Source organism: Spermophilus citellus, assembly GCF_964194105.1.
Source record: "Spermophilus citellus genome assembly, chromosome: 11".
NCBI classification, from domain to species: domain Eukaryota; kingdom Metazoa; phylum Chordata; class Mammalia; order Rodentia; family Sciuridae; genus Spermophilus; species Spermophilus citellus.
In genome coordinates this window covers 75,522,645-75,537,752 of record NC_138192.1, presented here as the reverse complement: position 1 = coordinate 75,537,752, position 15,108 = coordinate 75,522,645, and the positions used below count along the sequence as shown (strand labels likewise).

The following is a 15,108-nucleotide window of genomic DNA, read 5'->3' as shown; positions in this document are numbered from 1 at the left end:
ATTACGTCATAAACACACATCCATTGAAAGTTTCAGATAGAACCTAAGCCACCAATGGTAACTTAACAATTACTGTATCTACCCCTATGTCAAATAAGCAAAAGGTTATCTCAATAAAAACAGCCTGGAATGCAAAGGGAGATCCAGAGTCACCCTGCTGAAGAGCCACAAAGTTAAAAAATATACAAGATAATAGAAAATATGCAACTGAAATGAATAGAATGAAATTCTGTACTTTTTTTCTTTTTTCTTTTTAAAGACTGGGTATAGAAATCTAGGAGAAATATCTTAATGAGAACAACTAATAAGACATTTTTACTATTGTATAATGCTAAGAAATGTTAAAGCTGAAAATAAAGGCCAATACTCAGTTGTTAAATTCAGAAGTCCTGTATATGTTTAGCTTTTCTCTTTAGAGACTTCAGTTTCTAATGAATAAAAGTATTGAATAAAGGCTTCCATTATTGATGACTCTTCACTGAGATTTAAGAAATAAAATTCTTTATCTGCTAATTGGTGCTAAGTATCAAGGACTTAACTGGCTGGAGTAGACAGAAGAAAGTGGTTAAGAGGCTTCAGAGAAACAACCCCTGCTGGCACATTACCCACTAGAGTAGACAAAGACTACTTATGTGAACTCCAGATTAAAATCACTAAAAATGTCTGTGTAGCACCAAATCCAACCTCTGTAACCGAACAGAAACTAAACAACTTTCAGCTTAGCTAAACGAAGTGATATAGTTTGTACTATGCGTCTATAATTTTACAAGTCACTAAACTAGTGAAGGTGTCATTTAAACAATAAAAACCTTTGAACTAAGTTTAGTACTTCATCTTTCAAGTTTCTATTCCATTTAATAGTAGCAAGACAATTGACTCCATAAATGTGTAACTCCCTTTCAAGAACAAGGTGCTAGTCTGAGGACACAGCTTAGTGGTAGAGCACTTGCCTAGAGTGCTCAAGGCCCTGGGTTCTATCCCTCATCACGGCCAACAAAAACAAAAATACTTTCCCTCTAGCTTATTAATCTATGGATTCAATTCACTGGTCTGGAGCAACTTTATTTACCTTGGACAAGCAAAACCACTATACCATGAAAAAGAAAGAAACTGATAATTTGCCTACTAGCCTTTTTATAGGCTTGTTAATCCCACATTCAGTATTTTCTTTTGGGGGAGGGTATCTTTAAACAAGTTGATAAGACCTTGAAATAGCATTTTTAACAAGTTAACATTTAATATGGGTTGAATATTACAGTTTAAAAAACAAAAAATATATTCAAACTCCTATAGAACAAATTTTAATACCTAATTTGGATGTGAATATCTGGTATAGGTTGAATAACCCTTATCTAAGGGTTTTCTTCTCTCTTGGTGCTAGGGATTGAACTCAGGGCCTCTTGAATGCTAACCACATGCTCCACCACTGAGCTACAACCTTAGCCCAACCTTTATCTGCAATGCTTGGGCCCAGAAGTATTTCTGATTTTTTTTTTTTTTTTTTTTTTTGGTGGGGGGAGGTCTAGATTTTGAAATATTACCAGGTGAGCATCCCTAATCTGAAAATCCAAATGTTCCAGACATCTGAAATTTTTTGAGTATCACACTGACACTCAAAAACATTTTGGATTCCAGAATATTTTGGATTCCAGATTTTCAGATTAGGGATACTCAACATGTACTTTTCCTTTAAAAAAAAAAATGTAACTTTCAGTTATATCAGCAACCTTATGAGCAATGAGTTTAAAAGTTACTAAAGAGAGGGAAAATAACAACATAAATGTTCCTTGGATGCTTTTGCTCTTTGATGGTTCATAGACACTATATTTGTAATCCCATCTAATGATGCCTTCTCTTTTAAAGACTAGATATCTTTTCTTCTCCTAGGCATTAATTTCATAAAACTACTTCTATGGCTAATCCATATTGAAAGATGTTTCCAAAACAAATAGGCCTACATTTCACCTTATCTACTACTTTTGTGAAGGCATACATTTAAGGAATATAAATCACACACTTTAGGACATGTATATTGATTTTTTTTTTTTTTAAGAGAGAGAGGAGGAGAGAGAGGGGGAGAGAGGGAGAGAGAGAGAGAGAATATTTTTTAATATTTATTTTTCAGTTTTCGGTGGACACAACATCTTTATTTTATGTGGTGCTGAGGATTGAACCCAGCGCCCCGCGCATGCCAGTCGAGCATGTTACCACTTGAGCCACATCTCCAGCCCTTGATTTTTTTTTTTTTAATATTTAAAAATTTTTTAAATTTTCAATGGACCTTTACTATTTACTTTCTTATTTATATGCAGTGCTAAGAATTGAACCCAGTACCTCACACATGCTAGGCAAGCAATTTATCACTGATACCAGTGAGCAACAACCCTGTCCAGGAAATGTATATTGTATTCAGAAACTACTTGCCTTGAATTTTTTTTCTCAATAAGGTTTATTAAAAAGCTCTGTTTCCTTACATGAAATTAATGCATGGTACCATTTAAATGATGCAACCATTTGCCAAATAAACAGAAGCAATAAATTATACTATACTTGCAATGTATTGTGCCTGATCGAGATTTCCCCATATATATTCAGTTCACTATCTTCCATCTGTTCAACTAAGCACTTCACAGTTCAGGATGTAATCCAATTCCCACAAAGATATAAGATCTAAAATGTAACCTTGATCTATCTTTAGATAGTCCCAAAAAGGCCCCACAAGAATGCTACTATTTAATGTAGAATAGTTATTTCTATCAATCAATCAATATCAGTAAAGAAGACATTTTAGAAAGGCTCTTTAACATCGAATTTTATTTACCTGTAATATCAAGAACTGTAGGAGATGCAATGTAGTATCTATGAACTGTTTCAAGAAGTTGAGCACCATGGCCTTGACCTTGAAATGGAGTCAATATCAGCATCTGACTAAAGAAATGATTTTAAAATTAAAATTTCACATCAGTTAAAAAATTGAGAATCATTATAGTATTAGGAACATTTTTAAATCTGTGTTTTTTTAAGCTTCAAGAAGTCCAAAACTTATCAAAATACTCAAAATTGGTTTACTTTTCCACACTGTTTCAAAAGGAACAATGAAATAAATCAGTACATAGCCAGTGAATAATGGTGATTTTTTTAAACAAATCAACACTATTAAAACAAGTATTGGAAACTTCAGCAGTTCCTTCTTCTGAAATAAAAGACAAGGCACGTGTTATACTGCCAATTACCTTACACGTGGCCGGGTTTTGTCTGGGTACACATAGTAATTATAGACTGTCATGTAGCCTACGGTCGCAAAGAGTGTAGCTCCATCCTTATTATACTTCTCAAATCTGCAGATAAAACAGAAAGCCAAGCAGGTCAATTACAGTCGCGCTCCCATGCAGTGTCCATTTTCTTTTCCATTTTCTGACTGAATTTTCAGTGTCAGCAAGCTACTCTGTGAGGGCCCAATGGGTACACCTGCTATGTTCTGAATGTACAATTCACTTAATTGGTGTGCAGCAACTTGGATAAATCAGACCTCTTTACATCACTTCAGTGCACTTGCCTATTATAAAGATGAATAGGTGGCAAGTAAAAGAAAACACAGGCAAAGCTCATTTTACTGTTTAAGCCTACATTCAGGGCCCTAACGGACAACAGCATTTAATTCAGCTCTATTCTCAAGGTCTCCCAAAGCATAATGAAGGAAAACTCAAGCCTCATAAACAATAGTTTTTCTTTCCTGGGAAAAATATCATTATACTGTCCCAATAATTGGGCTGCCACAATTAAAATGCTGGCTTTGTGGAGGTAATAAGGTCTACTGTTGCTTTAGAATTGTACTTACACTAGAAAGTAGTGCCATCTTTCATCATCCACGTCAATAAAGCTAGCAGTTTCAATAAACCACATCAAAAAGGTCTGAAGCCTTTCATGATATTCTCGAAAGCCTCTACATGTCATGTCAGCCTAGGGAAAAAGCCAGGAAAAGTCAGGTGAAACTCATCACAGAGGTAAGTCAAAGTCTGCAGAACACAAAACTGTCCTGTGGGAAAATGTTTAGAAGTCTCAAATTAAATGTGTACACAGACACACAAAACAGATCTATTTTTAATGCCCACAAAAACTTGTTTCCTAAAGCTAGAATAAATTACTAAGAATAAAATAAAAATTGCATGTAGGCTTCAGGCACATGGAGTAATTTTAACCAAGAAATATATAGATTTATCTTTACCTTGTATATCTGAAAAGTAAAGTTTTCTCCTCCTGTTGGACTGAGAACTGAGTATGTATGAAGTAAGGTCCCAAATGGCTTGAAATCAACTTCCTTTTCCAGCAAAGAAAGAAAATCATTTGTGTTTGTGCAAAATCCAGGTGGAATGATTTGTCTGATTTTGCCTTCAACATCATCTGCCTAAAGAATGTAGGATAAAAGACATAAATTAATAACATATTTGAATTTCAGGTGAATTATGTTCAATTTCTCTAAAATGGACAAAATCAACAAACTTCAATTCACCATTAAACTAAAGATATAAACACACTATAGTAAACGGGAAAAGGACATTTCAGGTCCACAAACCACTGTCTCACAAATTTGAGATGAGCGAAACATAAAAACAAATTAGAGAATGCAGGGAGCCTAATATCAAGTGTAATAATAATGTCAATGTTATGAAATTTCTAACATTATGTAGAAAATGCTGAATGCTGACAACCTCCCTTTATGACAACCTAAACTAGCCAAAACAAAAGGCTGCTTATTATTTTATATGTGTCAAAGAGACCATATTATTCAAGACATGAAAAGATCACCAGCAATAGTTAAGTAACACTAGAGTCCAACCAAATGAATAGTAACTTCACAATAAACAAGCAGAGACGTAACAACTCCCTCATATGCCAACAAGCTAAAATGATAACTTAAAAAATATTCCTACTTAAGAACTATAGAAATTATATGAATGGCTATATTATCCATTCGTTCCTATAATGTAACAAAATTTTTAGAGACCTGGACTTGTGATAGTACAAAAAAGACAAGACTGGACAACAAAATTAAACTTGGAGATTAAAATTACCCTTGTTAAACAACCTCAATGAATGTTAAAACTATCAGCTGAGCAGACTTCATAATCCTTTTCAAAACCCCAAAAGACCACTTGATTGAATACATTTACTACTTCTCTTTAACCATGAATATTTGATGAAGTCTTACAATAAAGTATTACTGCTTCTCACCAGGCAATAAAACTTAATGAATTGGTCTCAACTTAACAAAACCTTATCCCTCAATACAGTCCCTAAAAGCCTGACATTACATTCAACAAAATGAGCTTGCATTCTATTCAAACTTTTTCCTGAACAATGAGGCCAGGTTTTTACTTAATGGAGTTTGCCGTGAGTTCAGCTGTAATGTTTGTATTGTATCTATTTCCACAAGGACTGACACAAGAACACTTTGTGTTAACTTACTAAGCAGCTCTTTCATACCGTTTACATGCATGATGGGTATTAGTTCTAAACCAAGACCCTTGCTACTTAGCATTCAAAACAGGGAAATTAAGATGCTTAGGACAAAATACACTACAAAAGGCTAATACAACATGCTACTAATTCCTGTCCTTTCAGCCATTTTTTAACTAAGTAGAAGCAATGCACCTGCAGATGAATAGCACTTTATTATCATTCAGTTACATTTTAGGATAAGAGAACCAAGGATAGAGTTTATCACAAACAAGTTTTATTTTCAATGCTCTGGTACCACCAACATTTATATATAATTTGTTTGTAGCTATAAAAATAGGAGTTATTATTTAAAATATCTCTTTTCAACTATATGCCCAAGTTTATTTCTAATATGTATATCAGTCCTTGTAATCTATTCACCCTCAAGATAGATAAATTACACTTGATATAACTACTTTTGTTTATTTACAAAGTACATACTATTTGATATTTTTTCTTGACACTGCTAACATGAAAATATCATCTTAAACATATACTCAATAACTACATGAGGAAGTTGTTATAATGAAGGATAGTTGCAATAAGTTTGCTGTATAGCAATTAAAATCCAAAGTAGTGATGGATAAAGTTGTATAGTATAACTGTAGTTCAAGTTTTTAAATGTTAAGAAAAAAGGGGTTTATAAAAAAAACTCATAGCAGGTATAATTTTAACCCTTAATAACCTTCTGTATGTCCTGTCCTCTAAATAAGGCATTGCAAAGAATGATCAAGTCACTTTGCCTATCATGAACCAAATCTACATCAAAGATGTCTAAGAAACAAGTTTCAAGTGGCAGTTCTGGTGAAAGACAAAGCTACCAAAAGTTAGAGCTCAATAAGGTTGAAGGAAAGTTAATATTTAACATTCAGCCTTTAAGGGATACTTATTGATTATAATAAAGATTTTCAAATAAAATATTTTGCTCTGTGCAAGTCTGTGTTACTTCAAGAACTTTTATGAAGGGGAATGCTAAGTTTAAAAAAACAAGGAATCTTTATATATGTAAATATGTGTGTGTGTGTGTGTGTGTGTGTGTGTGTGCACGTCTGTGTCTGATATACTTAAATAAAACAAATTAAAATCAAATAAAGGCTGGGGCTGTAGCTCAGTGGTAGAGAGCCTGCCTAGCATGTGTGACGCACTAGGTTTGATCCTCAATGCCACATAAAAAATACATAAAATCAAATAAAAAAATCAATCAATCAAATAATAAATAAATAAATAAAGCTCTTTAAACCTAGTATTCAGAACTCAAACACTTTTTTTGCTCCAAGAAAAAATGTTTGCATTTCTGTTAAATGGATTTTGCATTAACAAAAAGAAATCCTACAACCACCATGTCTTAAGAGATCTGTATTCTTCTAAAATGTATACTTTAATTCAGTTAAACTGAAAATATTAATTTTTCATATTGGATTACTGGTCTGATCATAAATCGTCAGTAAGAAAAAGCCATTAAATAATTTTTAATTGAATGTAGAATTAAAAATGTAATGAAAGCTTTCGGTTCCAATGCTTGTGACTAAAAGTATAGATTCTACTTCTGAAGATCACTGAAAAATTGTCTTCAAGAACTTTATCCTAAATGTCAATTAAAATCAGATACAAGTATAGAAAGAGTAAGAAATTAAATAGAACAGAGCAAGAATCTAGAATGACTTGATTTATTTAATTAATAAAGCTGTTCCTTACAAATGTTCCCCTAACATTTGGTGATTTCTTTTTAAAGAAAGGAAAGCATAAAAGAAACTATTCTAGTTAGGTCTTACAGTAAGTGGGTCATGAAATGTTTTTAGATTGTGTAATCTCTCACGATGGTCATTTCAATTTCCAGTGTTCTATCTTTGTTACACATAACAATGTTCCAAGTGAGGAATTTTAACTTTTCCTTATCATTGCATAAAACAATGTGCCTGGGCTAGAGTTGTGGCTCAGAGGTACAGTGCTTGCCTACCATGCATAAGTCACTGGGGACTTTGTACTCATTCTTAAAACCCAATAACCTCTTTAGTGTCATGTCTTAAGCAGTATCATTTGTCTAAATTAATGTATAGTAAATTTCTTTTCTTTTTCTGTATCAGGGATTTAACCCAGGGGTGCTTCACCACTGAGCCACATCACCAGCCCTGCTCCCCCACTTTTTAGACAGGGTCTAGCCAAATGGCTGAGGCTGGCCTTGAACTTGTAATCCTCCTGCCTCAATTTCCCAAGTGTCTGGGATTACAGATGTGCACCACCATGCCTGGTTAGAGTAAGAGGTTACAATCAAGGCATGTTAAGTAGGTAAAACATGCTCTTCTTTACCTGCTAAAGTAGCACATAGATTTAACACTGCTATAATTATTGGTAGTTTTTCTTTATTTTTTCTTTTCTTTTTTTTTTTTTTTCTTTTTTTGCATTACTGGGGACTGATGCTGAGCTACATCCCCAGGCCTTTTTATTTTTTATTTTGTGACAGGGTCTTGCTAAGTTGCTGAAGCTGGCCTCAAACTTGTGATCCTCCTGCCTCAGCCTCTAGAATTAATGGGAGTATAAACATGGGCCACTATTCCAGTTACATTATTATAATTCTAAGAATACCCAAGATATGTCACAAAAAGAAGGCAGAAGAAATTCTGCATCTATTTAATTTGCTTAAATTTATATTCTCTGACAACATTTAAACTTCAAATGTACAAATCTGAGTATTGTTAAATGAAGGTCATATTATGAAAAAACAAAGGTTGTATGATGTTTATAATGCATTAGTGTTTTGCTTACTTGAACTAACAAGCAAAAGGGGTAGGGATGTATGTAATTCAGTGGTAGAGAGTTTGTCTTGTATGCATGAGACCAGGAGTTCAATCCCCAGTACGGGGCAGGGGACAGGGACACAGGGACACGACTAAGCAAGATAAAATTTTCAATATATAATTTTAAGCTTTCTAATATTTCATTAAAAAGTATACCAATCAAGAACACTGTCACAATTGCTGTGAGGCGGGGGGGGGGGGGAGTGGTAGGGGGATTATAGCATAACATTACTAGTATACCAAAGATGATGATGATGATGATGATAATGATTTTGGTACCAGGGATTGAATCCAGGGGCATTTAACTATTGAGCCACACTGCCAGACCCTTAGTGAGAAAGGGTCTCACTAAGTTACTGAGGCTGGCTTTGAACTTGAGATCCCCTCCTGCCTCAACCTCCCAAACCACTGGGATTACAGGCAAGTGTCTCTGTGCCCAGCCAAAAATTATTTTTTTCCTTTCCTCAAGAATAAATTTTATAAATACATAGGATTTTCCCATAAAGAAACTAAAAACTCCAGAAAAAATTTAAAATCCTCTTTCATCTACTTGCAAATTCAACCCAAATAAGTGGGAAACAAGGATAAAATGACTAAATTCATAGATAATACAACCTATCCATGTATGTCATGTTTCTCTACCAAATCTTTCTCAGAAATGTTAGTAATTAGTAAGACTGAACAATCTTGGTCACATATCCCTTCACTAAAAAACGATAAATTTACTCCAAGAGAAGGCAGGAGGTATTTACTAAAAAGCAAAGGTTAGGAGCAACCAAAGATAAACAAATCATCAGTGTCTGATTAATCATGTTTATTATATTTGAGGATTCAGAATAATTATTTTGCCTTTGAAGAGATTTTACAGAAATCTTAATCATGACTAAAGAATTTTTGGTGAAACTGGAAAAATCAATTTGGAAAAGAAAATGAATCAATGATGAAAGAGCAATATAAGTAAAATTATAATAAGCAAATTAACTTTTAAGCACATTTTCTACGGCTACTGACCCCCTAAAAGGGTTTATTTTTCATATAAAAATGTTACATCAGGTGGCGCATGCCTGTAATCCCAGTGACTAGGGAGGCTAAGGAAGGAGGAAGTTCAAGGCCATCCTCAGCAACTTAGTAAGACCTGTCCCAAAATAAAAAAATAAAAAAGAGGAATGTAGCTCAATGGTAAGGTGCCTCTGGGCCAATCTCAAATAAAATTTTAAAATAAATAAAAACAATACTACAGAGTATGACCTACAAAAACTCAAATATGACAGATAATAGTCCCAAACATAAATATACAAAACAAATTTGATATTTTTTCCCATTTAAATCTTCCCCATATCAGGACCACTATCGTTTATGCAATGGTATTCAATGGGATTCTCATCTATCATATCTAAGTCAAAAGCGAAGCTTACTGGTTACTGGTTCTACCTCTAAATAATATTCTCAATCTGACAACTAAATCCAGCATCTCCTCTAACACTGTTAGAGCATGTTAGAGACTAATGTTTTGGTCTTCCTTCTTTTACTCTTAACCCCTATTATGTGTTCTTAGCATAGAAGTCAGAATCATCTTAAAAATGTAAATCATATGACTGTGTACTTAAAATCTCTTAATGCTACTAATTATTCTTAACTTTTACAAACATCTTATTATTGAAAAGAAGACCAAACACAATCTAGCTTTGCCACCCCTTCAACTATCCCAGTTCTCCATAACACTTCTGAATTTGTTTATTTACTAGTTTGTTTACTGTTGACTAGTTGTTTCCTCTTGGCTAGAAAATAAATTCCATGAGAGCAATTACTTAGTTTTATTTGTTACTTTTTCCCTGGTATCAAGAACAAAGGCAACAGCTAGGTATAGTGGCACATGCCTATAATCTCAGCGACTCAGGAGGCTGAGGCAAGAGGATCACAAGTTCAAAGACAGCCTCAGTAACTTAGCAAGGCTCTCAGCAACCTAGGAGACCCTGTCTCAAAAATAAAATAAAAAATAAAAAGTGCTAAGGCTGGCTAAGTGGTTAAGCACCCTTGGGTTCAATTCCTGATACAAAAAAAAAAAAAAAAAACCAAAGAAGGCTCTGTGGAATGAACACTCTTATTGCAAAATGAGACAGAAGAGGCAAGCCCATTTCTCCAATATCCACTATGCTGCCTTCTTTTTTTTCCTTTTCCAACAAGGGGAGATAATAAATCTTTGTTTGAATACTATAAGAGATTGATTCCCTACTCTTACCCAGTACTTTTAAATGAAAAAAAAAAACAAACAAACAAACAAAAAAAAAACACCCTGATTTTCAAGAATGTCACAATAAGAAGTCAAAGATTTGATTATGGAAAATCTCCATTTTACTAAATCTGCTAGTTTATCTAAGATTAAGTCTTTCTAAATGTTTTACATCCACAACTACTACAGTATTATTCAGAATCACTTTTCTATCTGCAATTTTTTTTTAATTTACCAGGGATACAAACTACCAAATAAACATCAAATGTTGTTATGTATTTATCTGGCAAGCTTAGTAATTTCAAACATGTCTGAGAAGTGAAAGAAAAAAAACCAAATAGTACTCAAAATATTTCTAACACATTGAATAATGAATATGAGACGCTTTCATGATAAATATTTGAAGTGATAGATCTAACAATTACCCTAATCTTATTAGTGTATGCAGGTATTGAAATATCACACTATGCCTCACAAATATATACATTATGTGTCAAAAATTTAAAAGTATTTTAGCCAGGCATGGTGGCACACACCTGTAATCCCAATAGCTCAGAAATGCTGAGGCAGGAGGATAGCGAGTTCAAAGCCAGCCTCAGCAATGGCAAGGCACTATTCAAGTCAGTGAGACCCTATCTTTCTATTTTTTTTGTGTGTGTGTGATTGGGGATTGAACCCAGGACCTTATACATGTGAGGCAAGCTCTCTACTAACTGAGCTATATCCCCAGCCCCCTACCTCTAAATAAAATACAAAACAGGGCTGGGGACATGGCTCAGTGGTAGAGCTCCTCTGAGTTCAATCCTCAGTACCCTCCCAAAAAAAATTTTTTTTTAAAAATTTAAAGATTATTGTTGACCTCTTTCAAGCTGTACACACAATTCATGCTGCACATGATTCCATAAAACTTATCAATATATTATTTTTAATCCATAGATTGTTTGCTAGAGAGAAGCTCCTCGATGACAGCAATAAATTGGGAGCAAATAGTATAACACATGGAAAGGGGGCAAAAATATACACACACAATGTAAACTATAGAAATCAGTTAATCAACACAAGAGTATGGGCCCATGTAGAACAGGTCATAAACAGTCTTAACATTTTTTCTTTTGGTTCTGGGAATTGAAGCCAGAGACTTCAACGTTAAGCATGCAGTTTACCACTGAACTATAGTCTCCAGCCCCAGTCCTAACGTCTTTTAATCAAAGTGTTACTACATATTGTGTATAACACTACCAGGTGATCATCTCAAAGTAAGATCTTGATTTTTTTTTTTTTTCCCTCAGTACCACTGAAAAACCCAGGGGCACTCTACAACTGAGCTACATCCCCAGACTTTTTTTCCTTCTCCTTCCTGTGATAGGACCTCACTAAGTAGCCTCCAATTTGCAATTCACCTGCATCAGTCTCCCAAGTAACTGAGATTACAAGGATACATCACCATGCCTGCTGATCTTTGTTATTTACTAGTGTGTGACCTTTGGCAACGCTTTTGCAATAAAACCAAACCAAAAAATAAATAAAGACCCAAGGATTTCTTCCAATTTCCAAACACAGGTTCCTCATTTTTTTCTGAGCCTTCACAGATTCACCTTTAAAGTTCATATTTCTTTCTACCATGATTATGTTTAGGTGATGTTTACTCTAAAATGATGTAGGCTGTCTTTCACACTCCAAACCAGCAGTGCCTCTGATGTCCCTATTTTTACCAACAGTCTGTTCAAGGTAATCTATATTTTTCCTTCCTTCCTCTTTTTTTTTTCCGTGTGTGTGTGTGTGTGTGTGTGTGTGTGTGTGTGTGTGTGTTTTGCTGGGGATTGACTCCAGGGCCTTGCACATGGTGGGTAAGTGCTCTGCCACTGAGCCACAGGCTAGTGGCTCAGCCTTATTGTTTTTCCATCATGAACCTCAAAATTAGGCTAGCCTCTACCCATTTCCAAATTTACTTCTACATTTTTAGTTATTTGTTACAGCAGCACCCCACCTCCTGGTATAAAAATCTATAGTTTTCTGTGAATGCTACAAGAAATTACCACAAACTTGGTAGCTTACAACCACATTTGTCTCCATGTATAAAGGAAAAGTCTAAAATCATTATCAGTTGAGCCTTCAACAGGTAGCACTCCCTCCAAAGGCTCCAGAAGACAATCCACTCCTTACTTCTTTCAGCTTCCAATGGCTAAGCATTCTCTTTGCCTTGTGGCCACATCACCCTGCCTCTGTGGTCACAGTGCATTTCCTTCTAACATATCTTCTGCTTCCATCTCATTAGGATACATGTAGAGGCATTTAGAGTCCATCCCAGATATTTTGTAATAGTCTCGAAAATTTAAAAAAAAAATTTTTTTAGTTGTAGATGGACAAATACCTTTATTTTGTTTATTAATTTTTTTATGTGGTGCTGAGGATCAAACCAGGGCCCTGCACATGCTAGGCAAGCGCTCTACCGCTGAGCCACAACCCCAGCCCCCATCAAAATTCTTAAATCACATTTCCAAAATGCTTTTGTGTGTTTGTGTGTGATATAAGGTAATATTCAGTTTCCAGAAATTAGGACATGGATATCTTTGGGAAGTCATTATTCAACCTACCATAAATATAGACTTTTTCTTTCCAGATATATACTTTTTAATCCCTCTCTTTGCTTTTGCCTTCTGTTGAAACCCTGGTTTCAAATAATTTCATAATATAATCACTTCAGTTATCCCATTTTCATAAAGGAAAATAGGAGCAAAATTTGTGGGATTAGAAATGCAGCAAGAGAAATTTAAAAAGATTCTACATGAAGAAAAAGAAGAAAATTTAGATATTTCCCTCTGGTTGCTGGGAAAAGAATTCCCAAGCTTACAATAAAAAAATCAAAAAGTTGGTAAATAAAACTCTGACCATAAAGTGAAGACTTATTTATTTATTTAGTACTAGGGATTGAAATCAGGGGCACTTAACCACCGAGCCACATTCCCAGCCCATTTTTCTATTTTATTTAGAGACAGGGTCTCACTGAGTTGCTTAGGGGATCGTTAAGTTGTTGAGGCTGGCTTTGAACTCAGGATCCTCTTGCCTCAGCCTCCCAAGATATTAGGGCTATAGTTGTGCACCACCGTGCCAGTAGCCTTTTTTTTTTTTTTTTTTTTTAAATGCAGTATTGAGGATTGAACCTAGGGGTGCTGTTATGGTTTAAATGAGTTGCCTCCCCAAAGTTCCTGTTAATGCATGAATATTCAGAGGTGCAAAGGTTAGATTCTGAGAGCTGTAACCTGATGGGCCCATACTACTTTGAATGGAATGACTAGGTGGTAACTACAGGCACCTGAGGTGTAGCTAGAGGAAGTAGGTCACTGGGGACATGTCCTGAAAGGCTGCAAATGCACTAAGTGCCCCTTCTTTCTCTTTCACTCCCTCCCTTTCACTCCCACCCCTCTCTTTCTACTTCTTGACCCCACCATGAGGTGAGCAGCTTTTCTCTGCTAGACCCTTCCCCCATGATTTGCTGCCTCACCTTGGGCCCAGAGCAACAGAGTTGGCCACCTATGGGCTGAAACCTCTGAAACCATAAGCCTCAAATAAACTTTGCCTCTTCTATGTTGTTCTGGTCCGGCATTTTGGTCACGGTAACACAAAAGCTGACTAAAACGGGCACTTTACCACTGCTACATTCTCAGGCCATTTTTATTTTTTAAATTTTGAGTCAGGATCTCAATAAGTTGCTGAGGCTAGCCTTTGAACTTGTAATCCTCTGCCTCAGCCCCCTGATTCACTAGGATTACAGGTGTGCACTACTGCACCCAGCAAAAATGAAGGTTCTTGTTGTTTTAAAGAGCATTATAGTTACACAAAGTAGCTGGTTTATTTTGATAAAATCATACATGCATGGAATTTAATTTACTCCCTTTCAGTCCCTGTTCCCCAGAAGATCACCAAGGGAATGAACAGACTAATGATCATGATCACGGGGCTAATAAAAATGACAGGAAACTGGTCTGGGGCTGTAGCTCAGTGGCAGAGTGCTTGCCTATAAACAACTAAAATAAAGGCATTTGTCCATCTATAACTACCAAAAAAAAAAAAAAAAAAAAAAAAAGAGGAAACTAAATACTCCCACAACTAAAAAACAAATATGTGACTTTAAAAGTACTCTCATAGGGCTGGGGATGTGGCTCAAGTGGTAGCATGCTCGCCTGGCATGCGTGCGGCCCGGGTTCAATCCTCAGCACCACATACAAAAAAGATGTTGTATCCGCCGAAAACTAAAAAATAAATATTAAAAATTCTCTCTCAAAAAAAAGTACTCTCATAAGTCTCTCTTCTGTTAAACATTTACATTTTAAAAACTGTCTTAAACTCAATTGGAAAACAGTTAAAAAATAAATGTTCTGTTCTTACCTCCACACAGTCAAAGTTCTCATCGACTTTAGATGCATATTCAACACGAAACATTGTTGAGAGACTACCGGCAATATAGTATAACAAGATCTTCAGACCCTTGTAACCAAAAGCAGTTTCACTGAAACAAGGGGAAAAAACCAGCAATAATCAAAATAAATTTCTGCAAGTCATTAAAAAATATTAATCATACATATA

The 15,108-nt window shown here is 35.1% G+C and overlaps 1 protein-coding gene across 1 annotated transcript in view; it reads right to left on the bottom strand.

Annotated features, from left to right (window-relative positions):
- HAT1 (histone acetyltransferase 1) overlaps positions 1 to 15,108 on the bottom strand; it is a 48,758-nt gene that overhangs the window by 15,577 nt on the left and 18,073 nt on the right. The window contains exons 4-8 of the mRNA XM_081261085.1: positions 14,911 to 15,031; positions 4,226 to 4,405; positions 3,839 to 3,960; positions 3,234 to 3,338; positions 2,822 to 2,928 (exon numbers count right to left, since the gene is read on the bottom strand). Coding sequence (XP_081117211.1) covers positions 2,822 to 2,928; positions 3,234 to 3,338; positions 3,839 to 3,960; positions 4,226 to 4,405; positions 14,911 to 15,031 — 635 coding nt within the window. The remainder of the gene's footprint in view (positions 1 to 2,821; positions 2,929 to 3,233; positions 3,339 to 3,838; positions 3,961 to 4,225; positions 4,406 to 14,910; positions 15,032 to 15,108) is intronic.